The 26,349-nt window shown below is 38.1% G+C and overlaps 3 protein-coding genes across 4 annotated transcripts; 1 reads left to right on the forward strand and 2 right to left on the reverse strand.

The window, feature by feature from the left end:
* Positions 1-3,253: 3,253 nt before the first annotated feature.
* LOC117912577 (trafficking protein particle complex subunit 11) lies at positions 3,254-16,077 on the reverse strand. Its single transcript, XM_034827217.1, has 9 exons — positions 15,561-16,077; positions 14,669-14,730; positions 13,755-13,869; positions 13,540-13,663; positions 13,134-13,214; positions 11,475-11,816; positions 8,786-8,952; positions 7,858-8,696; positions 3,254-5,177 (listed from the first exon to the last, which is right to left on the reverse strand). Exons 1-9 carry the CDS (start codon positions 15,890-15,892, stop codon positions 3,682-3,684), a joined length of 3,558 nt encoding a protein of 1,185 aa, XP_034683108.1. The 5' UTR covers positions 15,893-16,077; the 3' UTR covers positions 3,254-3,681.
* Positions 16,078-16,960: 883 nt separating this feature from the next.
* On the reverse strand, positions 16,961-20,250 carry LOC117913393 (F-box protein At5g49610-like). 2 transcript variants are annotated; one of them, XM_034828363.1, is made up of 2 exons: positions 20,083-20,250; positions 16,961-18,456 (listed from the first exon to the last, which is right to left on the reverse strand). In XM_034828363.1, the coding sequence occupies exon 2, from the start codon at positions 18,451-18,453 to the stop codon at positions 17,317-17,319; it is 1,137 nt and encodes a 378-aa protein (XP_034684254.1). In that variant the 5' UTR covers positions 18,454-18,456; positions 20,083-20,250; the 3' UTR covers positions 16,961-17,316. The 2 variants fall into 2 exon arrangements, with proteins under 2 accessions (XP_034684254.1, XP_034684253.1); XM_034828362.1 differs by having other exon boundaries at positions 19,960-20,250.
* A 3,046-nt stretch (positions 20,251-23,296) lies between these two features.
* Positions 23,297-25,990, forward strand: LOC117913554 (3-hydroxy-3-methylglutaryl coenzyme A reductase 2-A-like). The gene is made up of 4 exons (XM_034828552.1): positions 23,297-24,322; positions 24,568-24,749; positions 24,841-25,187; positions 25,286-25,990. The coding sequence occupies exons 1-4, from the start codon at positions 23,376-23,378 to the stop codon at positions 25,526-25,528; spliced, it is 1,719 nt and encodes a 572-aa protein (XP_034684443.1). The 5' UTR covers positions 23,297-23,375; the 3' UTR covers positions 25,529-25,990.
* The last annotated feature ends 359 nt before the right edge of the window (positions 25,991-26,349 follow it).

Raw genomic sequence — 26,349 nt, forward strand, 5'->3', positions numbered from 1 at the left:
AATTAATCCTAACTCCAAAATTACTTCTGGATTATGGTTTAGTTCATCAAATCATCTGCTCATATTCAAGTCAAGCATCAAAGTTTGGAAGAAAGATGGATCTTGGTCTAGCTCAAGGTTTTAAAATAAACAAGAAATTCGTTGACGCCATTATCATCAGCAAAGCTCCTGAGTGGGTTTCTAATGGCAATCTTCTACCAGCTCAGCACATTGTTTCTTTCCACTATCAAAACAAAAGACCTACAAGGTTATCTTGCCCTCTGTAATTTTCTAATATCTGTGTTGAACCCCTTATTAATCAGATCAAGCATTGGAGAGCTAGAATCATTAGCAGAGATTTTGAAGCTTATCCAAAGAACATGGGATATCTCATTGCTGCAAATCCAATTCAACAGATTTTCCGCAGTAAGAGAATGGATCCTCTACCAACTAAGTCTGTTACTGAAGATGTCAAGCTTCTGGATGAGCATCGTAAGGATTACACTCTACCCTAAGCACATTCCTCATGATGCTCCACCAACCAGACAAGTTTATTCTTCAGCTTAGCAATAAGAATGTGACTCCATAGTCCAAAGCAGCCTGTCAGCCATCATCACTCAGCCAAAAGTAAGATTCTCATTGCTCTCCAACTAAGTAGTATTAGCACCGAAAGCATCAAGCATGTGACTCCACAGTCCAAAGCAGCCTGCTAGCCATAATCACTCAGCCGAAAGTAAGATTCTCGGTGAAAATGTCTAAAGTGTTATAGTAGAAAGTGACTTTCATTGTTCACTTTTGGGTTTTGAAGGCTTAGAAAATTCCCTTTAAAAATTGGGATTCTCACCTCATTGCTTAATTGTAAGGATTTTATAAATATGGCAAGTGGAGAATGCCAAATCCAAACTGTTGAATTTATCAGCATTGTGCTTGATTTTAACAGAGCCAATTAGGAGACAAAGCATTGTTTGTTTTTAAACCCCGTGTATGAATAGTAATCCCGTGAGTGAATAGTGAATAGTAAAAGTGAACAGTAAAAGTCACTTTCTACTATAGCACTTTAGACATTTTCACCGAGAATCTTACTTTCGGTTGAGTGATGATGGCTGACAGGTTGCTTTGGACTGTGGAGTCACATTCTTACTGCTTAGCTAAAGAATAAACTTGTCTGGTTGGTGAAGCATCATGAGGAATGTGCTTAGGGTAGAGTGTAATCCTTACGATGCTCATCCAGAAGCTTGACATCTTCAGTAACAAACTAAGTTGGTAGAGGATCCATTCTCTTACTGTAGAAAATCTGTTGAATTGGATCTACAGCAATGAGATATCCTATGTTCTTTGGATAAGCTTCAAAATCTCTGCTAATTATTCTAGCTTTCCAATGTTTGATCTGATTAATAAGGGGTTCAGCACAGATATCAGAAAATTGAAGAGGGCAAGATAACCCTGTAGGTCTTTTGTTCTAATAGTGGAAAGAAACAATGTGTTGAGCTAATAGAAGACTGCCATTAGAAACCCACTCAAGAGCTTTGCTGATGACAATGGCGTCAACAAATTTCTTGTTTATTTTAAAACCTTGAGCTAGACCAAAAGCCATCTTTCTTCGAAACTTTGATGCTTGACTTGGATCTGAGCAGATGATTTGATGAACTAAACCGTAATTCAAAAGTAATTATGGAGTTATGCTTAATTCCTCATTCTTAAAAGAAAGGCTGATTGGCAAGTAATATTGCAAGTCAAGGCATACACGGCTGATTGTGAAATTTCTATTGCAGTTGCATAACATCTTCTTAATGCCTTGTTGGTACTGAATAGGTTCTTTGATAGTTCTACAAAGTTTAGAATCATCAAATTCGTTGTCCATGACCAAACTTAAACCTGGGACCTGAAGACCAATAGTGGTTGAGCTAGAAGAAGAAGCAAGGCTTCATTCTTACAATGAGTTCCGATACCATCCTGGGTGTCTATGGAATCGGAAAGTACACAGGATAATTAACCAAAGAAATTTAAAGAGAAAGAACCACAAACTTTATTTACATAATTTGAAAACCATTCAGGAGGTATAATAAAAACATACTTATATATGGAGATGAATATCTTACAATGGGAGAAGGGAGGAAAGCTTACATGATAAGAGAGAAAGAAGAGAGAAGAAAGAGCTTATGAGAAGAGAGAAATGGAATGAGGCGTGAAATCAAAAGTAAAATTGAACGTGCTTACAACTGAAGATCAAGCCTCCTTAAATAGCTAAAAAGGGAATATTAAATAGTACCAATTAGGAGGCAAAGCACTGTTTGTTTTTGAAACCCGTGAGTGAATAGTAATCCCATGAGTGAATAGTAAATAGTAAAAGTGAACAGTAAAAGTCACTTTCTACTGTAGCACTTTAGACATTTTCACCGAGAATCTTACTTTCGGCTGAGTGATGATGGCTGATAGGCTGCTTTGGACTGTGGAGTCACATTCTTACTACTTAGTTGAAGAATAAACTTGTCTGGTTGGTGGAGCATCACAAGGAATGTGCTTAGGGTAGAGTGTAATCTTTACGATGCTCATCCAGAAGTTTGACATCTTCAGTAACAAACTTTATTTACATAATTTGAAAATCATCCATAATAGGAGGTATAATAAAAACATAAAACACACTTATATAAGGAGATAAATATCTTACAATGGGAGAAGGGAGGAAAGCTATATATATAATTACACCATAAACAAATTAATTTCACTTTATTTTAATTATTTTTGAAGTATTGTTTCATTTTTCATTTAAAAATTTAGTATAAACATATAAAAGCTATATAATCGGATGCAATCCATCTATATATAATTGAAAGTCTAACCCTACCCTTGCAACAAAACAAAGGTCCAATCATTTGAATTGAGTATGAGTGTATCTTGTGTTAAAGATGGAATCATGTTGGAATTAATTCAATTGAGGATTGCTAGCAAACTCAACCCGGCCCCATCAGCTCAAACTTTGCTTGCTTCTTCTGTTTAGGTTAGTCGGTGATCATAAATGCATTTAATGGTTGTATTTCATATGATGATATTACGCCTTAGACATGGGAGGAGCTAAGTGTAGTCATTTTTGTGATGGGGGGCTTGGCTTCTTCAACAAAATACTAATTGCTGCTTTTGACAGTTAAGACACTCTATTATTATTGCCACCCCCTCATTCACCTCCCATCTGCAAGGGGCAACGCTTCCAGTGACCCTGTTAAATAGCCTTTGCCCTCACCCCTCCCTCCTCCCAATCCTCACAAACTTTAATTTATCACTTCATGTGCAGAGACGAATTTATTGAGACTTTCACACATCAAATGATTCTGTTACAACCGAGAGCGCAGGAATTTGACTATAGATAATAACCTCCTTTTCAAAACCAATATCTCCTGAAATACAAAACCAATCACCCCACCACTCACCAGCAGCAGTAGTTACAATTCCAAATCCCCCAAAATGGGCCAGCGGCAACCGACTAAGGGGCCCTAGGGTCCCCAATAGCAGGCGTCCCAGGAATCCTGGACGAGTCCAGCACCAAAAAGTTCCATGCAACGACGGGCTTGCTTCAAGCACATTGGACCAGCAAGTGTAATGATTGATAAGAGGCAATCAAAGAAGACTCAATAAGTAATCATGCTTCTGCATCCCTATCACTACCTGGCTTCTGCAGAGGATTTCAAGATCCCAGATTGGCTTTTATTAGGCTGCAATGGACTCCACTGCATTGTCTCCTGTCTCAACCACAACCACACGATCAAAATGTGGCTTTGAGGGAAAGACAAAAATCGTTGATGCAGCAATTGTGGGTTGGAACCCAGCTGAATATCTCACTGAAGTCACAGTAACTCTTGGCAGCTGTTGTGAACCAGAGGCCAGGGGCACAAGCATGTAACTGAGGCTGTGCTCGGTTTTGGGAATAACGAAAATGGTGTCATTGTGGGAGCCAGATAACACAAAACTTGGTGAATCTCCCAATGAGAACTTGATCTCTTGAAGCAAATGTGTCTGATTCTGAATTTTAATCATGTATGTGAAGGGAACTCCAAGGATGGCATGAGGAGGACACTCCAACCTCACAATCAATGGAGATAACTCTACATTTACATCAGGAAGTCCATGCTTGGTCAAAACTCCAGCTGCTTCTGTATTACAACTGGATTGCTCTTTGATCCCACACTCTCTCCTCCATCTTAGAAATACTGTACCTATGCTCAGCTTGGAAGACTTCACCTCTGGAATAACATGAAAGACCTTCTTGAACTCTTCTCCTGGCACAAGAAGGGTAGGAGCTACTATGTCCTCGCCTCCATGTCGAACACTGCATGATCTCCCTGCACCATCATTGTCCGCTTCAATAGACATGGATATTAACTGCAATGGAACATCAGTGCAGTTCCTTGCATTAACAATGAGAACACTTTTTTCATTCAGAGGCAGTGAAGCCAACTGATCAGCATCAGGAAGTGGCTTCATCCTTGGCAGCAATAGAGGATCTTGTCGGAATGGCAGCATGAAACGATGGCCAACTACAATAGCAGTCTTCCCCTCAATTTGCAAGCTCTTGTGAATGTGGACCTTTTGTGAAGTAGATTCATTGCTATGCAGAGAATAGCCCAATGACACATATAGCATAACTGATTTAGGTCGGTGCCATTTGATTTCTAGTTTGCAGGTCCACGAGTCTCCACAGTTTAGAAATGGAACAGAAACCAGTCCAAAAGAATGCTGAATTTTCCTTATATTATCAGGACCAGTTTGACATTCGTCTTCCCCTTCTGGTCCAGCAATTCCAATAAGTTCAACATGATGATCGTCTTTAGACATGGGTTCCATGTCCCTTGGACTTACCAAGAAACCTCCCTTTGCATCCACTAGATTAATCTTCAACTCACCAGCATAGATTGCATGTCCCTTGGAGGTCACAGTAACAGGTACGATGAACTTCTCTCCAACTAATGCAGGTCCACAAGCACCTAAATTAAGATCCACCTGTGGATCTGGTTCTTCAACTTGAATAGCCTTCTGACCAGAGAATGATAGAGCAGGATCCTTGGTTGGATATGTGTCCACATGGTCTTCAAACCTCCACAGCGGTAAATCATCCATTGAGGCAGGGCTTTCAGCTCTGCAACATATACTGACGTGGGGCCCTATTCTTGCAATTACAGATATGCATTCAAGCTTCCCACTCTGCTCTGAAAAAAAATCATGACTTTTCTTACATTCACAGCACATAAAAGTTGGTACAAACTGAAACAATAATGCTACTATTGATATCCTGAGGAACAACTAAAAAGCAGTGAATGAACATTTCAGTGATGCTCTAAAATCTGGCCTAGCAGTCTATTCCGCAAAATGGTGGGGCAATTCAACCCAATCACACTATTTGAACAACTTGGGTGGAGTTGTACATTTCTTGCATAAAAGTGAATTTATTTAGGTGAATAATAGTGGCCTACAGAGGTAGAATAAAAATCATAATTTACTGGAACCAATTTTTGAATAATCTCTTATAGCAGAAAAACTAAAGGTTGGTGAACCACTCAGGTTCACTATGACAGTTCAACAATCTGGCTTATTACTCTGCTCCATAATCTTGTAGAAGCTGAAATAGTCCATACCGAAATGAGTCAAGAGTCCTACCTCTTGACTGATGCCTACAGCAAATTGTTATTTGGATATCAAAATTGAAGTCCTAGTTGTGAATATAATGTATTGTATTATCTTTTTCCTATTTTTCCATCTTGTTTATTTTATCATATTATGCACCATAAGTTTGTGTGTGTGTGTGTATGAATTTAAATGCACAAATATTCTAAGAATGTGTCAAAAATACGAGACACATCAATACCTTATTCACAACTATCTCTTTTTGCAGGTGACCATTTTTCTGTGTCACCTGGAATTCAACCCAAAACCTCCCTAATCCCCACCCCAGGCCATGGCCACTTGAGCCAGATTTTAAAGGCCAATATCATTCAGTAACATGCTTTTATGTACTATCAAATATTATTTTAATTAAAGCAATTAGCAAGAAAAAGACCACAATTAAACAAGAATTAAGGGAAAAAAATTAAAATTAAAAAGAACATAGAAATGCATGGAAGCACAGTGAAAAATTAAGTGAACTTTTTTATTGATGCATTACCCATATGCCTACTTGCAGCCATTTTTATCATTCCATTAGAGTCTCTAATAACCCGTCTTGATGCACTTCTATTCTCTACCCTTAAACCATCAAAGTTTTAATTTGAAATTTCCACTAATTGGAGGAATCCAATGAATCCATTTTTCAACCACTTGAGGGACATTACGTCCCTCGTTTTGAAGATAAGAGTCAGTTACATATTCCTATGGATTTTGAAAGTTTAAGGTAGCTTTCTCAATAACGAGAAAGGGGTTGGATTGGATCTTCTTAAACACTATATGATTTCTATAGATCCATACAATCCACAAGATAATGACAACTTTTTCCATCGGACATGTGAAAATTTTGCAATTAATTTTATAGTTTCCATACACCATTTCAATCCAAGATTAAAAAAAAAATCACCTTCAAGCAAAGGAGGCGTAGGACAATTAAACTTGATGCAATCCCAAATTCCTTGGACAAAAGGGCAATTTTTAAAAATATGATCAATATTTTCAATATTTTGATTGCATAGACAACACATGTTTGAAATTTTCATTCTTGTAGCTATTAGGTCACAAATAGGGAGGGCATTTATGATAACCAACCAAAGGAAATTTTTTATTTTTAGCATAAGATTTAGGTGGTGTTTATTTTTTGGTTGAATAGAAAAAACCAAAATATTTGATTTTTTTAATTTAACTAAAAGTAACCAATTGATATCAATCAACAAAACTAAATTGAACTTATTATCTAATTAGGCCTTTTCTATTCAGCCAAAAAACAAACACCACCTTAATTTCCAAATCCAATGTAGGATTTTGGATCTAAGGTACACCAAAGGCTTTCTCACGGCCTAAGTAGCTGACTTAAGAATGAACTTACCATCTTAAGGGAAACCCCAAAAAAATCCTATCATGGAAGGGAGAGGATGGAATAGGGATTGCTTTAATGTCTATTAGAACACTTGGAGGAAGAACTGAGGAAATGGACCGTAGAACCTTGAAATTTTGGAAGATTAAAGAAGGGAGTGTAAAAATTGTCATCACAATACAAGAATTACATGAGGATGAATTAGATTTGATTTAAAGTAAAAGATGTTAAAAAATTATTTCAGCCTTTCCTTTCAAAAACAAAAACAGAAACCAAAACAAAAAAAAGGATTGACTCTGTCATCTGGCCAGTCACTTGACTAGGACTGCTGCAATCTGGTGCAAGCAACTGTTTTTATTTGGAAGACAAAAAACACAAAAAAAAAAGGAAGAAAGAGTGAAACAGAAGATCACATATTAAACATTAAAAGTGGGGTGTGCTATGGGTGCATTGCACCTGTTAGCTGGTTGATAGAATGGGATAGGCTAAGCAACAGTGCATCACAACTGCACAACTACAACCTCAACTATATTTAACCAAAAAAGAAAAAGAAAAAAAAAAACACAAGGGTTTTAACTTCAACTTCTCAACCTTCTTTTTCTTAAAAAATAAAAATAAAAATAAAAATTGGGAGGAAAAAAAATCACAGATGAGGGGTTTTAAACCCTAAAGCAAAGGTGCACCAACAACTACGAGTAAGACCTAAGAATATTTGACCAAGTCAGACCTGATGATCTCATGCTGTCAGCTAGTTTAAAAATCTCCCAGGTAAAACCATTCATTGACAGTATCATGGCAGGTATATGCTGTGTGTGTCAAAACTAGCATATGTTCAAAACCTTAAGTAATGAAGAAGAGAATAACTGACTTACCAGATTTTATTTCATATCTTAACCGTAGCCATTTGTTCATAACAAGTGCTAGAACAGGAGTGCTCTCCACTCGGCAACCCTGTTGACCGCTGGAAATTGCCGCTGAGGGAGGTCTCTGAGCATTTATGATAGTAAAGTTGCAATGAGATTGATTGAACTGAACTTCTAATTGATCAATCTCAAAAGTAAGGGGTAAGTGCGATAGAAGTGACAGCATTATCAATGTTGGTGCACCAGGCTTGACTATTTGTTCATGAAAAGCAACTGAGGCAAGAAATACCACTCTAAGGGGACTGACAAGATCAATCTCAAGATGGAGGGGATGAGCTTCAGTTACTGTGAGATTATTATTGTCTTCAATTGATGTAAAACCTAATTCTCCTCTGACAAGCCCAACAACTTCCTTGTTTATGATTTCTCGCTGTTGGATAGTTGGAGGACCAGCTGGGCCACATTCTTTAAAATTGAAAGATGGCACACTAGCATCAGATGATATTGGCATCGCAGCCATTTCAAGGGAGTATTCAATAAAGTCTTTCACTGAACCATGTCTCCTTGAACACTCTCGTAGGTAACCCAAGACCTCCCACAATAAAGTGACCCACCCTTCCTGTCTGTAAAGGTTTGCAACATTATCAAAATGCAATTTTGCATTACTGAAGTCGCCTACAGCAAAATATTCTCTACCCATTAAGAATCCACATAAAGATGCCATCCTCTGGATCTTGAGATTACTGTATGATTCAAAAGATTTTTTGAGCAGAGCAATAATTTCAAAGGAGTCTTGGAACCTCTTTCCCTCTGCCAGAGCATAACGGAAATACTCTTCATCTGTAAGACTGCAAAGGCAGATGAGAAATAAGCAAAGCAGAAAAAGTAGGATGTAATCCAAGTGACAACATATGAATAGCGTTTGGTCAAGACTTACGGTTGCATAGAAAATGCATCTCCTTGCTCAAGTAATCGACCAAATTGTCCCACATAAACAGAAGGAACCACAGATTCAGCAGTGCCATCAATCTCACCAGCAGTTTCTGTCATTGACAGTGCAAGTTCCAAGCAGGACCTCTTCTCCTTTAAGTAGTGGGCTGCAAGCTGTTTCAAGATAAAATATTGAGATGTAACCCAGGGAAAAAAATATCCTTTACCTGATTAAAGGAAAAAAGCAATTAAGACTTCAAAAAAAATTTCAGGAAAAGGAACAAAATATAAAAATATCATGTTGCATCCAATTCACATGAGGATATGTATGGTGGACCATAATATCTATCAGAGAAGTCAAGACAAAGGAGTATGTCAAACCAAGAAACCATCCTGCTCACATGGTCAAAACAATTCAGTAGCTGCTATCATTACCCATGTCCTTTTTTGACTAGCAAGAGAAACGTAAAAGAGCATATACCTAGGGAAAGTCTTTTTTTCTTTTTTTAATTAATAAAAACAATCACTTCAGTGTCATGAAATAAATGAGGACAGAGAAGGATGAGAAATCCTTCCCTGAATAGAACACTACAATGTCTGATCAGAGGAAGTAAAAGATACAAATATATCAACAGTACCCAGGGAGGTAGAAAATCTCCTGCAAAACAAAAAGGAAGTTTAGCTTCCCACTTTGCTAGCGAATCCACCATTTGATTAGCTAAATTTTTTTTTGATAGGTAAATAAGATTTCATATATAAAAAGAGACGCCAAAAAGGCGACTCAAGGTATACAAACCTATACACCCACCTTCAAAAAAGCCTAAAGAACAAAGATGGCCCAACAAAACAACCCTATTTAGAGCCCAACCAATCGCTAAAATTAGCTATAGTTAGAGGGCAATCAACTATGAACAACTTAGTCTCAGACCAAAAAGAAAGAATAAAAGAGTATTTCAATCTGAATTGACAACATATCATCCTTGAAAGCCAACCTATTCCTCGCCTTCCAAACCGTCCAAAAAATGTGAAGAGGAGCAGCTCTCCACGCCTTCTTACGTTTTTTGCCCACAAAAGAACCATGCCAGCTTAGAAGAGTCTCTTTAACTGAAGAAGGCAACACCCAGGACACCCCAAATAAAGTAAAAAGTAGATCCCATAAAACCCTTGTTCTTGAACAATGAAGGAGAAGATGGTCTATGGTCTCCTCTTTCTCAAGACACATAAAGCATCTATTTGCCAATGCCCGTCCTTTTTTCTGGACCATGTCCAAGGTTAAGGCTTTGCCCCACGTAGCCTCCCATGCAAAGAAACTAATCTTGGGCTACACATTCACATTCCAAATATAGCTTGAAAGAAACAGAGACGAACAACCCGCTTCAAGGGCAAAGTAGAGAGACTTGACCGAGAATTTTCTACTCTTAGTTTCAGTCCAGGACACCATATCCTCCACATCCTCAAGAACTCTCTTACGATGTAGTCGCTCCAAAAATCTTTCCACCTCCTCTACCTCCCAATCATTGAAAGCTCTTAAAAAACAAGGATTCCAACTCCCCCAGCCCCCCTCAGCCAAAGGGTCCCAAAAATCTGCCACCCACGCTTCCTTATCAACAGTCAATGCACAAAGTGAAGGAAAAGACACACACAAAGGAGAATCCCCGCACCATCTATCCCTCCAAAATCTCACCCTCCTCCCGTTACCAACAATGAAAACCATCCTATCGCTCACCAACTCCCAATCCATCCTTATTCCTTTCCACATCCCCATACCATGAGCCTCTCTCACTTCCCGAGAGCACCAACCCCCTCTATCTTCTCCATACTTCCCTCTAATCACTTGATTCCACAACCCCCATACCATTTGATTAGCTAAATGAGGAACCCAATGAACGGAACACCTTTAACTCTGAAGCATTGTAAAAAATTTGGTGGAGTTGCTCATCCAACTTCGAAGAAGTTGGGATGTAGTAGTCTTGGAAGTTGTTCCACTAAGTGATGAATTGAGGGAGAGACCATTGAAGAACTTTGCTCATGTACCAAGGAAATCCAAAGAAAGCACCAGTGACAAGAAAAAATAATTGAGGCTTGTGAAGGTTATAATTTGAGAGTGAAGGAATCCTACAAGATAAAAGGAAATTACTAAGAGAGAGAGAGAGAGTTAAAATCCCACACTCTAATGACACTAGAACAGCAGGACAAGATGCCGATATAAGGTGCCATAAGTAATATATGAGAAGGTGAGTGATGGTATAATAAAGGTCAAGCAATGACAATACTTATTTGTCTTTGAAACCCATTGACTAGGGCATAAAGGAAAAAAAATTCCTGATTGACAAGCATGAATATTCCACTTGGAGCCAAGACTTCCTAACTCTTCTATGACTGATACACTTACAAACGGAATTTATACTATCATAAAAATGACTATCAATGGTGAATGTGGTGTGTTTGAAAAATACACCAAATTTAGTTACAATTCCACTTTACATTTCTCCTCAAGAGGAAATCAATGCAACCACATGATTCTAGAGAACCATACAAATCTAGCAAATTTTAAAGAAATAACACATTTTTTCGTCTACAATTAAGTGATGCTCAGAAATATTAATGGTGTAAGCAGGAGTTAAAAAACTTGTGCAAGTTCAGCCCAGTTTAGAGAAGGATAAATCTTTAAGATATTAGAAGTTAAAGAAGACCACCTGATAATGGTAAGCTGGAATCAATTCCCACTCAGTCAAAGGGTTGTCCGCAGTGCCTAAAACTAAGGACGAACTGCTCTGAATGGTTACAGAGCTTGTCTCCAGTAACTCAGAAAATACCAAAAACTGCCTGCTCATCCATTCCCAATGAAGAAACATGACTTCTGGTGCTCCCACCAGCTTTCTGTAAGAAGCATTGTGCTGGCGAAACCATTTAACTGCTTCTATCACCTTTCCACCATGCAATAATAAGGTTGATATCTTGAAATGTAATTGCTCTGCAACAGTTTTAATCTCAACTAACCGTTGAGTTGCTGGTAACCTTGTTGCCGTCCCAATCATCTATATACAAAATTGCATGTCAAGGTTGGATAAAAAACAAAAGGCTTATGATCATAAACACTGCATGGGAAGAGTCAAAATGTGACAGCAAAAGAGATGATTTTACTCCCTTCTTTTATGATTCATGTAAGAGTTTACTTTATTTTCTGAAGATTTTTATAGCTTTACTCTCTTTTTTTTTCTTTTTTTTTTTAAGCAAACTTCTAATTTCTCAAAAATAAAATAGGAGGAAATATTTATATATTTTATAAGTAAAAACGCAAGAGTATATTATATATAAAGAGTAAAGGGCACCCAAAAGTCAACCCAAAGTATACAGGGAGTATACAAGAGGCACCTCAAGGCATAAACCAAAAAGAAGAGGGGATACAAAAAACACACCCACCCTCATCTAGTACCCAACCAATAAAAAAAGTCGATTAAAGATATAGGTCTTTTGTCTATAAACAATTTAGTCCAAGACCAATAACTACAAACAAAAGAATTTTTCCATCCTTTGAATCGAAAGCTCCTCATTTTCAAATGCAATCCTATTTCTTTCCTTCCAAACCACCCAAAAGAGACATAAGGGGGCTGTCTTCCACACCTTTTGATGCTTCTTGCCCACAAAGGAACCATGCCAACCAAGGAGGGTCTCTCTAACCGACAAAGGAAGGACCCACATCACACCAAAGAGTGCAAAATTCTTTATTATACAGTTGATTTCTTTATTACCTATGCTATGTTAATGCATTTTATACCAAACTTATGCACAAAACTAGGTTTGTTTATAATTTAAAACAATTTCTTTTGTTAACTTAAATCCAAGTAATGATGATGACAAAAACATTACGTTTTATGTTTGGAACACTTTGCACACCTCCAACTTCCTGGGTTGCACCCCCTTTTCTATTAGGTGGTTTCTAATATACCTCTAAGAGGTTATGATGCTTCTAACATCAGTGAGGGAACATTGCATCTTGGATTCGCAATAAATTTTTGAAAAAACACTCGAAGGAAACTTTAAATCCATATTTCAGGTAGAAATCTATGTCCTAATATAAGAATATCATCCATGATAGAGGGCCCAAGTAGAGCACCAAGTACCTGTGAAAAAACAGAAAAGTGACCATTGATGGTTAAGACTAGATTATAAACCTACATTAAGATCCTTTTTTTTTTCATAATAGGCAATGAGATAGAAAATAGAGTATCGAACACCCAACAAAAATGGAGAAGCAACCTACTACACAAAAAGTATACAAAGACCGCCAACAGGCCAAAAAGAAAAGACAACAGAAAATTGGTGATAAGTTTAGAGCTACATAAAAGGCATACCTCTCGCAGTGTGTGATATGCATCTTCATAAAACCTCAAAGCTTCAGCCCAGTCTCTTCGAAATTCTGCATATACAGCAACCTAGCAATTCATAGAGTTTAGATAAATAATGACCAACCAGAGAAAACACATGCAACATTTAGAATAATTGACAGAGTCTATGCATTGATAATAGTAAATATCCTAAAATTCCCTTTATGGTAAGTATTCTCTAAATTGCATGCTTCTACTTGAAGAAATGGGATTCACTTGCAAGACGTTGGGTATCTCAGGGTTTTATTTAACTCCAAAATGAAAAATGTTAATTTACTAAAGTTGTGTGATAAAAATGGTATACAAAAAGACTGAAACTGCAAGCAATTAAGCACTTTCCATTTTTGAAACCAATAAAAATTGAGGCTAGTACCTTGAAGCAGTAGCGGATATTCAACTCAACAGAATTGGTATTCTTCTTTTCAACACGTGTTTTGATCCTTCGTCCTTCATCCCTATAGTATGTATTTGCTAATTCAGCAAATGTACTTGCCAGCCTGCAAAATGGTTGCTTCATTCAATGACAATAATGTTCAAAGAGAAAACAACAAACGAATGGTACAGGTACATTAAGAGAAATTCACACACCTGTTAAGAGATTGTTTTAGTTCTGAAGCATCATTTTGGATGAAGGTAATAAGGTACTTGGAATCTAATTCAGCACGCTTCCGCAGAGCAATCATACGATCTTCGCTAATGTCATCTGCATCAAATGACCTCATCATAACACTTCTTCTTTCTTGTTATCCTAATAATACTCAAAGAATGATGAAATTAAAATATATATATATATATATATATATTGAAACTCCCCGGGCAAACCAACCCAATCCCCCAAAAAAGAACACCAAAAGAACAAACAAATTACAAAATGAAGTAGCACTTCTATCACTAACTATGACATTTATAAGCTGATATGGTAATTATAAACCTATTATCATATTCCCATAGTGTCCCTTAAACAGACAAGAACAGCCAAAGGCCTTCCTTTAATCAAAGAGAAACTAATGTATTCATTCTTATGACTAAATCAATAAGAAAACAATTATTTTCAACAGGACTGTACATGTTTGAGATTTTAAAGTCATCATTATTAATTTAAAAAAAAATTCCTTCTTTTACTCTTGCATACAAATTTTTCATCACGATTTGGCAGGAAGTTAGTTCATGGTTGTGGAACTTCCTAAGAATAAATTAGCAGCCACTAGTTATCTCATCATGGAAATAGATGTTTAATCACCAGAAGATTCACGAACTTAATCAGAAAACATGCAGCCGTCATATAATGACTTTAGTTTTAAAAAAAAAAATTGGTACTAGGTTTTTCTCCAGGAGATTATGAAAGAAAAATGAGAATTGAATTTAAAAAATAATGGCCGTGAATAAAAAAACACAAAAACCTAATAACTACTTGCTGACCCTCTTTAGTTAATCTTTTGCTATTTCAAGGGTCAGATGCATATCAAAGTTATATAACTACTAAAGTAATTATGATAACTTACCCTTAGAAGTTGACTGCACAACAACTAGAACCAATTTGATGTTCCTTGCACGAACAACAGCTCTGCCCACATTCAGACAACCAGAATATAAAGGATCATCCATATGAGCATTTAACAATTGAAACGACTCTACTCAGTCATACTTCAACTATATAAAATATCAGCATTAGAATCAGAAACATAATTCTTCAAATATGAACATGACAGACTTATAAGACTTAGACAGGAGCAATATATAGAGGTTTATATTATAGAAACCAAGGTCTTGTCATACCTTCAGTGAAGTGATTGTGAAAAAAGATGATCCTACCACCTAATTTTTTAATTTATTTTTTTGTTCTTTTAAGAAAATTTAAAGAAAATTCTTAACAACCACTCAAATTTTATTTATTTATCATTCACTTTTTGCCTAACAACCACAACCACGGCCACAGGGGCTTTAACGAACCTTAGAAAATATCAGAAGCAATATCAAAATGGCAAGTCAATCTCGCACAATTGACCACCTTGCAATGACACCCTCTGCTAAGAACCCATAAGACCATTGTAATTTTGGTATTTCAGTTAATGGGATGCTAAAAAGAAGCTGCCAAATCACAAATTTTCTCAAAGAATGTCTATATGGCCCTCTAGCAATTTCAACAATCTGGAAGCAAAACGAAAAAACTGTCTGTTCAAGTCTCTGACGATCATCTGAATAATCAGCTTATTAGAAAGGCAAAACATTTCCGGCCCTTTGAAACAAACCAACCTGACAAGAAAGTGATATAATTGATTTGCCCTTATCGAATTGAATTGCCAAGCAAACTCTTGAAATAGTCAAAACGAAACCGCGTCTCTCGAGTTTTACTAAGAATGAAGCAGTTGAATAAAGTAAGGAAAGAGGCGGTACTTGAGGTTTTCGACATGGGTGCAGAGCTGAAGCCACTGGGCGGGATCACCAGAAATGTGATCGGAAGTGAACAAAGCAGCAACAACGGCAGGAATCCTGGTGCGATGCTTGAGCAACCAATCCCTCTTCAAAATTCCCGCAACGGGAACGCGGATTTCCTTGTTGGAGCGATTCATAATAGAGATCGCGGAGAAGTCAGGCAACGCCAACGTGTTGATGGGAGGTTGCTCGGAGTGGAGATGCGTGGAGATCAAGGAGTGAAGCTCTGGACATCCCACCAGAGATATGAGAGATACTGGCGGAGTCCGAAGCTCTTCCGGGTATTCTTCCATGCCCTCTTTCTTCAAAGATATACGATTCCTTTTGGAAAAAGACTAAATAAAGGTTTCAAAATAGAAGAGAGTGAACCAGGGTTTCAGATTCCGGCAATGGCGAAGACCGAATTAGGGTTTTCGCAGCAGGTAACCCAGATCGGAGTGCGAGATCGGAATGACTCGCCAGCTCTCTCCATCTTGGTATATCCGGTGGTCCGGTTTTAGTTATAGCCGGGGTGGGGTGGGGTGGGGTGCTAGGGGGTTGGTCATGCGCGCCGCACGTGATATGCTTCTTCTTTAAAAAAAAAATTCCCATATTAATTAAACCAAAAAGGAAAAACAAGTTCAAATGAGCTTGCCCCGTAGAAATTGAAGTCACATGACTCACGTGGCTCTCCAAAAGCATCCGAAAATAGTTTTTTAAGAATTTATTTTAAAAATATTTTGGAAAGTAATTAAAAATATGAAAATATTATAAAATTATCGTCCTGTAGATAAGCATAAAACATTTTCATGAAGAATAATGATTTATTTCATAATAAAAAAATTATTATTATTATTTGAGAAGTATTTTGGTAAAGTTAGTGGTGGGAGCAAATCTCCAGCAGTTGTTTAAGAAAGTATTGTTTGAATATTTATTTTTCATTTCCATATAAATGGCCCAAATCCAATCATAAAAAGTTTAAAACCTATTTTTTGATTCCACAACTCAAATACAAAGAACAATATTTTAGACAATAATTCTGAAAAGTGTTTTTTGGTATTTCTGATACTTAAATTTTTTGATTTTTCAAGTATTAAAAATACTAAATACGCTTATGAAAATTACTGTCAAAATGCACTCTTATTTAATATAAAGATGTTTTATATTTATATACGGTTTTCCAAGTATTCCTCCTACTTTGATTTCAATTGTGGCTTAAAACACTCTATAAGAAATAAAATACATCAAATTTGTCCTTAAAAACAACTTATACTGAGCATCAAATGGCCCTTTAATGAGTCCAGTCCATGAGTCTGAGCCTGAGCCTGAGCCTGATCCTGTAACTCCCTGCTCATCGACAGGGGGGGCCTTCCCTCTTCCCTCCATATCCTGCATTTTATGCTCATCAACATGCAAAGAGTTTGTATCTGTATCATATGATAAACCCATTACCAATTCCAATTTTCCAACAGAATAAAAGCATGGAAGCCAACACCCTGATGGTTTAGAAACACAAAGATACAAATCAATATGTAGTGTCAGAACTCAAAGGAAAGATACGTCTTGATCCAAGTTCAGTCAATGTTCTTGATAACCAATCTCAGATCACAACAGATTCTTTACTTTCATTTTTTTATGTTATATATTTCTTTGCATGCCAAGCAAAAAATGGGCATATAGAAGCCTCCTCTGTACACAAAAACCAGCACAGCAAAATTAAGAGAAGGGCATAGACCAGCTATGTCTGACTCAGTGGAGCCAAGCTCAAAGAGTATGGAATCACCAAAGGGCCAAAGATGGAGTTTCTCCCCAGCTTGGAAAGGTTACACAGTTCCTCCATCTTCCTCGTCCCCATGCAGTACAAGATTATCTTTGTCGATACCCTCATCAGTAAAAGACCATCCTTAAAGGCCAAAGGATCCATCCATGGGATTGAATCAATGCTAATCCTTTGTGCTACTCTATCACGAGTATTGTAGAGCAACTGTGAGTTTTCTTCCTCCATCACCTCTAGAGTTGTTGAGTGGACAAGTGACCAATTTGAATCGTAATAATCCTCCAGAGCCCATACTTGAAGTCCATCTTCAGAGATCATGATGTAATGCAATCGACCTCTAGACTCTCCAATGCACATCTCAGGGATGGCAGTTAAGTGTATAGTGGGGAATGGTGCTGAAATCAACCATGATAACTCATTTTCTACGTTAAATGAAAGGACTTGGTCACCATCAGTCAGCCAATGCAAGATCCCTCCAACAAAAATGCCTTTGTTCTTGAATAAATTGTGGTTGCACTGGCAGATCTCCTTCGATTTCTTCCATGCCCCGGCTTGTGAAGAGTATATTTCAAATGAGAAGTATGAATCATCATCCATATCAGTTTGGGCTTGACTAACCCTGACCACTTTGAAATTTGTAGGCATGTCTATAGGACTTTGAAATGGATTGAATGCCAAACCGTAACTGCTTTCTTTGTCAGGAGTAGTTTCTAGCAGTCTGATCCATTGCTTGTTGGAGGGGTTGCAGACAAAGATGGAGGGATCTGGGGAAGGGAAGACACTCCGACAACAAACCAAGCCATTGCATGATCCCAAGATGACAACATCCTCAGGGAGGAAACTAAAGATGGTTTGCTGCACTTGGGTACCTTCCATTGTGGCTGGAATATAGCTAATAGTGCCGATATCTTCATCACACCATTGGTACCTCTCTTGGAAGAAGAACCCCGCGAGTGGTTCTGGTCTTTGTAACAGATCTTGAATGAAAGAGCGGTCAGAGATAATGCGGCACCACCTCTTACAGACACACTTCAAGCCAAGCAAAGTCTTGGTAGGCAATCGAGAAAGCACATCCATGCAAATATCATCACTCTCCATTTCCTAAAATACAGAAAGTGGATTCAGATAAAGACTATAAACATTAAAGAGTAATTAATCAAGACAAGGAACTTGATGAGAACTATTCTACAAACCAATCTAATGACTGATTAGGCAGCAACTCAGTTCTCTGCTGAATCTTTAGTCTATTTAAGCTACTTATACAGTGTCAATAAATGTACGGAAAATGGAAAAGAAACAAAGAAGGATCACCCACTTTCTTTTATCTGTTTCATGAATCTTTACTCATACATGACAAGTTTTACATAGAAGCAAGAGAATAATGCCCAATTCCGACCACTTATATATCGGTCAATTGGAGTTGGACAGTACCCAAATACATATGTTAATCAGATTCATGAATCCTCTGCTACATTAATGGGATTCACCATGATCAACTGAAGGATAAAAAGCATGCTAGGAAAATAGTTCAGGATCCTGATTTGGTAAATATGGAGGATAGAACTTCAGCCATTCATGATTTTCAGATGTTTAAGCATGCTACAAACATAATATTAGTTGTTCTATGCACTTTCCATAGCCTTTTAGCAGTTCTTTTAGGTTATGTTTGATTCTTGAAAAGTAATAAGGGAACAAAAAAAATTATTAACAAAAATGATTTCTTATATTTGATTACATTATATAGAATACAATTAAAGTTAAATAGTAGTTTATGTATTTTTAAATTATTTAATCTTTATATTGAAGAGTTAAAATAAGTGAGGTGAGTTTAAAGTGACATATAAAAATTTATTAACTTTAAATCTATTTTTTATTTTCCTTGGATTTTTATTTCCTTCTATTTTTCCTCTCTGTTTTCTTTCCCTTATATTTTCCCTCAAAATTCCAAATAACCAAACATAGCCTCAAATTTTTTTTCTTTCCTAATATTTTTAGTTGCTTTTACTTTTTTCCTGGAAAACATCAGATCAGTGGAAATGCAAGGTGAACAGGATTATGGTGAATTGATGAGCCTAATCATCTCAGAGAACCTCCAAAAAAAAAAAAAAAAGAACTCCTCTTGGTTGAGCCGGGCTGGGGTGGGTTTGAGTTTCTGTCTGTTTTCTCACCAACCAAACAGAGGGTCAAATTCTGCATTTCACAAGAAATTGAATTCAAGCATGCTATTCCAGACCCAAAATCTCAAATATCAAATTCAAGAGTAAATACAGAGTTTATAATCAAAACCCAAACAATCTGTTGAAATAACATTACGCTCAGAAACATTGTTATCAAATCTCTACAAAACAGCAAAGAAAACCCTAATGCTCCCTTAGGTTAGTGTGAAAGCGTGAGAAAAGAACATGCAAGAAAACTTCAAAGCTAACAACAGGCATTACAAACCCAACCCTCTAATGTCTCAATATTTTTCCCACAATTTCCGGGCAACCAAACAGACCATAATGCGAAAACAAACAACCCGACGATAAAATCATCTGGAAATGTAACAGCAAAGCAAAGATTACTCCACAGAACTCATGAAATCCCTGAAAACCCATTGCAAACCTTTTGTGCTTGGTGGGCAAGAAACAAGGAAAGTGGTGCTGGTACTTTTCTTTTCAAGATTTCTCAAGAGAGAAAATGCGAAGAGAGATGGAAAATAGAGAAGAATGCATGGTAATTGTTTACCAAATCCCTCCAAGGAAGAGAATGCTGCCAGCACTAGCAGTAGTGATGTGCATTGCAAGGAGTCAGCGGTGCACTCTCAGTCTCTGTGCCTCTGCAGTGCTTCAGCCTTCAGCCTGTAACTCAGGCAATCATGACCCCACTCCCACTCCCACTCCACATCTTTTCCTATTTTGGATACTTGTGTCTTCTGGGCTTCCGAAAGATTTTCCACTTCTTACACCATTTACCCAACCCAACCAGCCAAAATTATTATCAAAGTGGGTAATGTACGAAACATTAAATCAGGAATAATCTGTATACAAATAGACCACACTTTCACTTTTCTTCTTTTTCTCATCATCTCATTTTTTTATTTTTTTTTTCCCTCAAAATTTTCAACCGTTAAAGAAATAAATTCAAATGATACCCACATCAATTAAAGAAATAATTTTCTTACATTATATATGTTATAAAGACGAATTTTAAAGTCATGAAAACTCATTAAATTTAGAAAAGATGGCATCACTACATATGAGATAAGGATAATCAAAATTGGTCCCAATCCAAGTTGAGGTGTTGCTCATGAATGAGGGTCATGCATGCCAGTATGAAAAATAATGTGGTCAGTATATCATAAGAAAATTTAAAATTAGCCTGGACTCAGTGCTGCAAATACAATTTTTAGTATTAAATTTGTACCTACCCAGGCGACCCAGTGGAGCATTTGCAGTATTACTTTTCAACCTACACTCAGGTGTCAGAGAGTGTAATAAAACTTGGTCAAGATAAGTGGCAGCATTGTTAAACACTTGACAATGATGAATTGAAAAGCAAGCGATGTGTCTTTCTGATATTAATTTTACAACAACAACACTCAACTGAGTCAATCAAGGGTTCAAGGCACTAGGGGACGACTCCCTTCATTGGGCACTAGTCAGAGCCCTTGCTTATTCACTCATAGAAAATGACCCTCTTCAGAAGTAAATGGGGAGACACATATGAAGAAGTGATGTGTAAGTTTTGGAAAAGTTTAATGTGTTTGAAAGATTAAAACGTATCACAAAATCTAAGTTATTGAACGATAATACAAACAATGAGATCAATACATGTAATTTATCAATATTGAATAAAATAAATAAACATTCACACTCCAAGGTTTCAATCATGAATATTATTGACATCTTTGTTTATAGGACTAAGCCAAAACTAGTACCGTCATCAAAGGTCAATTTAGAGGGATGATGATCCAAAATATCTGTATATATCTATGCACATGCCCTTGATCTAGAAAGCTTATCCACCTTGCTTTTGCATCAAATATTTACTTCAACGTCAGGGTGGTTGGTGGGTGGTCGTTGGGGGGAGCTTACGATCAACTTGTGGGCAAAATCACTTGAATTGTATTAAGAAAGTGATCTGAAATCTGTATGGGTCAATGCCTGCACATCCTTATTTTTAATATATACTTCACCTGTGGGGCTAGACCACGGCGATGGTTAGATGTCTAAGTCAGAGCTTTAATAGCACAAGCGTTGGTGATTTTGTGGTGGTGCGGCCGGGGAACGGCACCACACCACAGTTTGGTAAGCTGAATATATAGTCAATTATTGATTCACCAAGAATTGGTTTCATTAGTTAGTCTGATTTCGATATTCATGCATATAAATATTGTCAATTAGAGTTATGGTTTTTTGAAACAAGAGTTTTTGTTTATATTATTAAAAAACTACATTTTGAAATATTGATTTCTAATTTCTATAAAAAAAAAACAAAAATAAATAATAAATAATGAAAATGGGTGATCCGTTAAATAAGAGAAGAGGTGGGAATGGGATTTCAACAAAAGCAACATTATTAAGGCCATGTGTATGGACTATGGAGTGTACAAATGGACGCAAACCACCTAAAAGAAATGAAGGGAGAGAAGGATTAGTCATCCAATTTGGGGATTCAAGGCTTTAAACGCAACTCCTTGGTTTACCTCATTTCAGGGAAAGAAACTAAAGGGGCACCGTCAAATGGGGTAGAGGCCAGTTAGACAGCTGCCTAACCCTTCCCTCCAATTTTTCAAAATTATTTGATTCATAAAATCAAACATTCCATGATAACTCACCATCAAACCCCACCTCCACGGCTCCACCTTAGTTTGCACGAGTGAGAGACAGATTATGGCCATGGTATTTGTTTCAAGTTTGCCATATGCATCAAACTCAAACTTACACATCTTGTTTCACCTCATTCTCATTAATCAGATATTATCAATGATATCTATCGAAAGAGTTAAATTTAGATCATCGAATAAAAATGCGTATATATACGTCAATACTATAATATGGATAAATGAAATATAAAAATGTACTGAGCAATAAGATATGATATTCTTCAAAATCACTTGATAAATGAGTTTTTGAAAGAAAACATATTTACCAAAAATATTATGATTAGAAATGGATGTGTGTGGTGAAATTGAATGAATAATATTAAAAATTAAGTACAGGTTAATGAAAAATGGAAAAGGTGAATGACCCAAAAGTGAAGGAAGATTTTTTCCCTTTCATTTTTGGTGGGTAATTAAAACCTTGTCACTAAGCCTAGGTTGGTAAGATGGCCTTTTAGTATGGAGTTGATTACCATAAATGGGTTCTCCTTCCAATTAGATTCTACTAGTAAAAAGGAGTTTTGAGAAGGTTGAAATGACTTTTAAAAAGTTGCACTTTCTAATCATACTTTGAAATAGATTTTAAAAACGTTTGATATTAGATGGGCACGTTTACATGCTATAGATTATAGTTTTCTACCATTTCATATTTGAATGGATTGATGCAACATGCAAAGTTGAGTTGGGGAGAATGTCAAAGTAGAAGGAATTGAGTCAACTCCAATGGCTTTGGACAAGTAAAATGAAATCCCCATTTTCAAGCTGCTCTGCTCTGTTAATCTCCCCACCCCACAATGCCTGAATGGCGAATTCCTGCCTACCCACCAGCCTACCTTGTAATCAAATAAAACCATTTCCCCATTATGAAATTACAAAGTTATATGGATTTTATATTAAAATTTCTTAGTTTGACAATATTATTTGAAGTCTAATAATATTTTGATCATGTTATGGGTAGGTATGAGGTTGCCATCTATAGGAGTCAAGAAAATGTTAAGAAAACGACAATGTCGGTACTCACATTCCTGACTCGAATGTTGTATAAATGAGTCCCTATATCTCCGCTTCTCCTTTCAAGCCTCCACTTCTCTCTCTCTTCTTTTTCTTCTTTCCAGGGGATTTATTTCCATTTATTTTTCTCGTTTTTCTTTTGGTGATGGAAGTTCGCCGGCGACCTCCGATGAGGTCAGTCCGGCAATCATCAACGACCTCGGCAGGCGAACCTCCAGTGAAGCATCTTAAACCCTCGGATGCACTGCCACTGCCTCTCTACCTTACAAATGGGATATTCTTCGCCTTGTTTTTCTCCGTGGCCTACTTCCTCCTCCACCGTTGGAGGGAGAAGATCCGTACGTCAACTCCTCTGCATGTTCTCACCCTCTCTGAAATCGCTGCCATCGTTTCCATGCTGGCGTCTGTTATCTATCTGTTGGGTTTCTTTGGCGTGGACTTCGTCCAATCTTTGGTCACCCGGCCTTCGGGTGATGTTTGGGACGCGGAAGACGAGCCCCACGGCGCCATCCTCGAGGAAGACAGTCGACCCGGGCCTTGCGCGGCAGCCATTGATTGTTCTCCGCCTCCGAAGGTGGCGGATGTTGCTCCTGTGACGGTTTTTTCGTCAGAGGAGGAAGAGGAGATGATCAGATCGGTGGTGGCGGGGTCTGTTCCATCCTACTTGCTGGAGTCAAAACTGGGTGATTGTAAGAGAGCGGCAGCGATCAGAAGGGAGGCCTTGCAGAGGACCACAGGGAGGTCTCTGGCGGGGCTGCCCTTGGATGGGTTCGACTACGAGTCGATACTGGGGCAGTGTTGCGAGATGCCGGTTGGGTACGTGCAGATTCCGGTGGGGATAGCGGGGCCGCTGCTGCTGGACGGAAGGGAGTACTGGGTGCCAATGGCGACGACGGAAGGGTGTCTGGTGGCAAGTACCAACAGGGGGTGTAAGGCCATTTTCACTTGTGGAGGAGCCAGTTCCATGGTGTTGAGGGACCGCATGACCAGGGCTCCCGTTGTCAGGTTTCCCACCGCCAGCAGGGCAGCCGACTTGAAGCTCTTTGTCGAGGACCCTATCAATTTCGACACTCTGGCCGTTGTTTTCAACAGGTTTCTTTTCCACCATCACTTACCCTCTTCATCTGCTCCTTTTCTTTATGAGCTTTTGCTCATCTTTTTTATTTCCTTTTCTTTTCACTTTTTTATTTTGTTTTCTCTTGATAATCAATTTTGGGTGGTGGGCATCTTGTTGATGTTGATAGCGGGCTTTACTGGTTTGTTATGTTGTATAGTTTTTCAACTTAACTTTGGGCATCAGAAAGTGGTATATGGATGGGTTTCACTTGGATTTGCAGGTCAAGCAGATTTGCAAGGCTGCAAGGCATCCATTGCGCCATTGCAGGGAAGAATCTGTACATGAGGTTTGGCTGCAGCACTGGTGATGCAATGGGTATGAACATGGTCTCCAAAGGAGTCCAAAACGTCCTGGATTTCCTTCAAACCGATTTCCCTGACATGGATGTCATCGGCATCTCCGGTAAAATTTTAACTGGCAGACCAATTCTACCAATGTCCCATGCATGCTAAAGTTTGAATCCATCTGAATCAATGTTTTTGAATCGCCCCAGGAAACTTCTGTTCAGACAAGAAGCCAGCTGCAGTGAACTGGATTGAAGGGCGTGGGAAGTCGGTTGTATGCGAGGCAATAATTGGGGATGAGGTTGTGAGGAAGGTGTTGAAGACCAGTGTGGCTGCTCTGGTGGAGCTTAACATGCTCAAGAACCTTACAGGGTCAGCAGTGGCTGGCGCCCTTGGGGGCTTCAATGCCCATGCCAGCAATATTGTCTCTGCAGTTTATATAGCAACTGGCCAGGATCCTGCTCAGAATGTAGAGAGCTCCCACTGCATCACAATGATGGAAGCTGTGAATGATGGGAAGGACCTTCATATCTCAGTCACCATGCCTTCCATTGAGGTAAATCATTAGCAACACCATCCATTCTGTTATGTTTGCTTGTAGTAGCAGACTAAGAAAGAAATATTAGACTAAACATATGGTATGGATGCATGCAGGTGGGTACGGTGGGAGGTGGCACCCAACTGGCATCTCAGTCAGCTTGCCTGAACCTACTAGGTGTAAAGGGTGCAAGCAAAGAGTCTCCAGGGTCAAACTCAAGGCTCTTGGCCACCATTGTAGCTGGTTCTGTTCTTGCTGGAGAACTCTCCCTCATGTCCGCCATTGCAGCCGGCCAGCTTGTCAAGAGCCACTTGAAATATAACAGATCCAGCAGAGATGTCTCTAAAATTGCTTCCTAAAGGGGCAAAAACAAAAAAAATACCCCACTTTGTTTTTATACAACAGAAGCTCTTCCCTTGGGTGGGGGCTGTAGGAGGCGGTGGGTTGAGTGCTGAAGACTAGAACAAAGAGATGGCATGTGAAGGAAGAAGAAAACAACAAGATCTGTTGTGTATTCTTTTTATGTAAACTGTGAACCATGTGATGCCGGGACTGGCTCTCCTTGGTAAATGTATAAAAGAATAAAAAAAGGGAAAAAAGCCTGCTATAGAGCAATTGTTGAGGAGAGAAGTTGGCAGTATCGTGGGTTGTTTTATCGTGTGTCTCGTAATGCCTCTTGTTGCATTAAGGGATTTTCCAGTATTTGGTGTCTTTCGTGTGCCAGTGCATCTGTACTGTAGTGTTCATGTGCAGTGTCATTAGCTTGTATTTTAGGAAGAAGCCATCTCATATTAAAAAGGGGATTTTAGATCCTGTTTAAAGGTTTGCTGTCTCACTTCACTAACTTCATCTGTCCCATTGTTCACTGCAAAATGAGGCTACACAACCTGGGTATGTTCATGGTTGGATGCTACATTAGTTAATACACCCTTGCGTTGTCCATGTGTGTTAATGGCCGCTATGCACATGCCCCAAACAAATTAATATGGTTTTAAGTGTTTTTGAAAAGAAAAATCCTAAATAACAACACTCCACCCTAACCAAACATTAACAAGTGGCAGGGGCTGAGCTTCAAGAAAGGGACGAAGACGGAATCAATCCTTTCAGCTCTTCTCAAAGAAACCGGAGTTAAAGCCTTACAGGAACTGTCTTACATGTTGGTTATTGCTGCATTTTGACT

Source organism: Vitis riparia, chromosome 4 (genome assembly GCF_004353265.1).
Source record: "Vitis riparia cultivar Riparia Gloire de Montpellier isolate 1030 chromosome 4, EGFV_Vit.rip_1.0, whole genome shotgun sequence".
Taxonomy (NCBI): domain Eukaryota; kingdom Viridiplantae; phylum Streptophyta; class Magnoliopsida; order Vitales; family Vitaceae; genus Vitis; species Vitis riparia.

Excerpts from the sequence above, each read along its gene's own strand:
- LOC117912577 (XM_034827217.1), bottom strand. The coding sequence starts at position 15,892 with ATGGAAGAATACCCGGAAGAGCTTCGGACTCCGCCAGTATCTCTCATA. Across the intron at positions 14,731-15,560 it reads ACCCATGTCGAAAACCTCAA|AGCTGTTGTTCGTGCAAGGA; the intron begins GTACCGCCTCTT and ends GAATGTGGGCAG. Across the intron at positions 13,664-13,754 it reads CTAAAACAATCTCTTAACAG|GCTGGCAAGTACATTTGCTG; the intron begins GTGTGTGAATTT and ends ACCATTTTGCAG.
- LOC117913393 (XM_034828363.1), bottom strand. The coding sequence starts at position 18,453 with ATGGAGAGTGATGATATTTGCATGGATGTGCTTTCTCGATTGCCTACC.
- LOC117913554 (XM_034828552.1), top strand. The coding sequence starts at position 23,376 with ATGGAAGTTCGCCGGCGACCTCCGATGAGGTCAGTCCGGCAATCATCA. Across the intron at positions 24,750-24,840 it reads GGATGTCATCGGCATCTCCG|GAAACTTCTGTTCAGACAAG; the intron begins GTAAAATTTTAA and ends GAATCGCCCCAG. Across the intron at positions 25,188-25,285 it reads TCACCATGCCTTCCATTGAG|GTGGGTACGGTGGGAGGTGG; the intron begins GTAAATCATTAG and ends GGATGCATGCAG.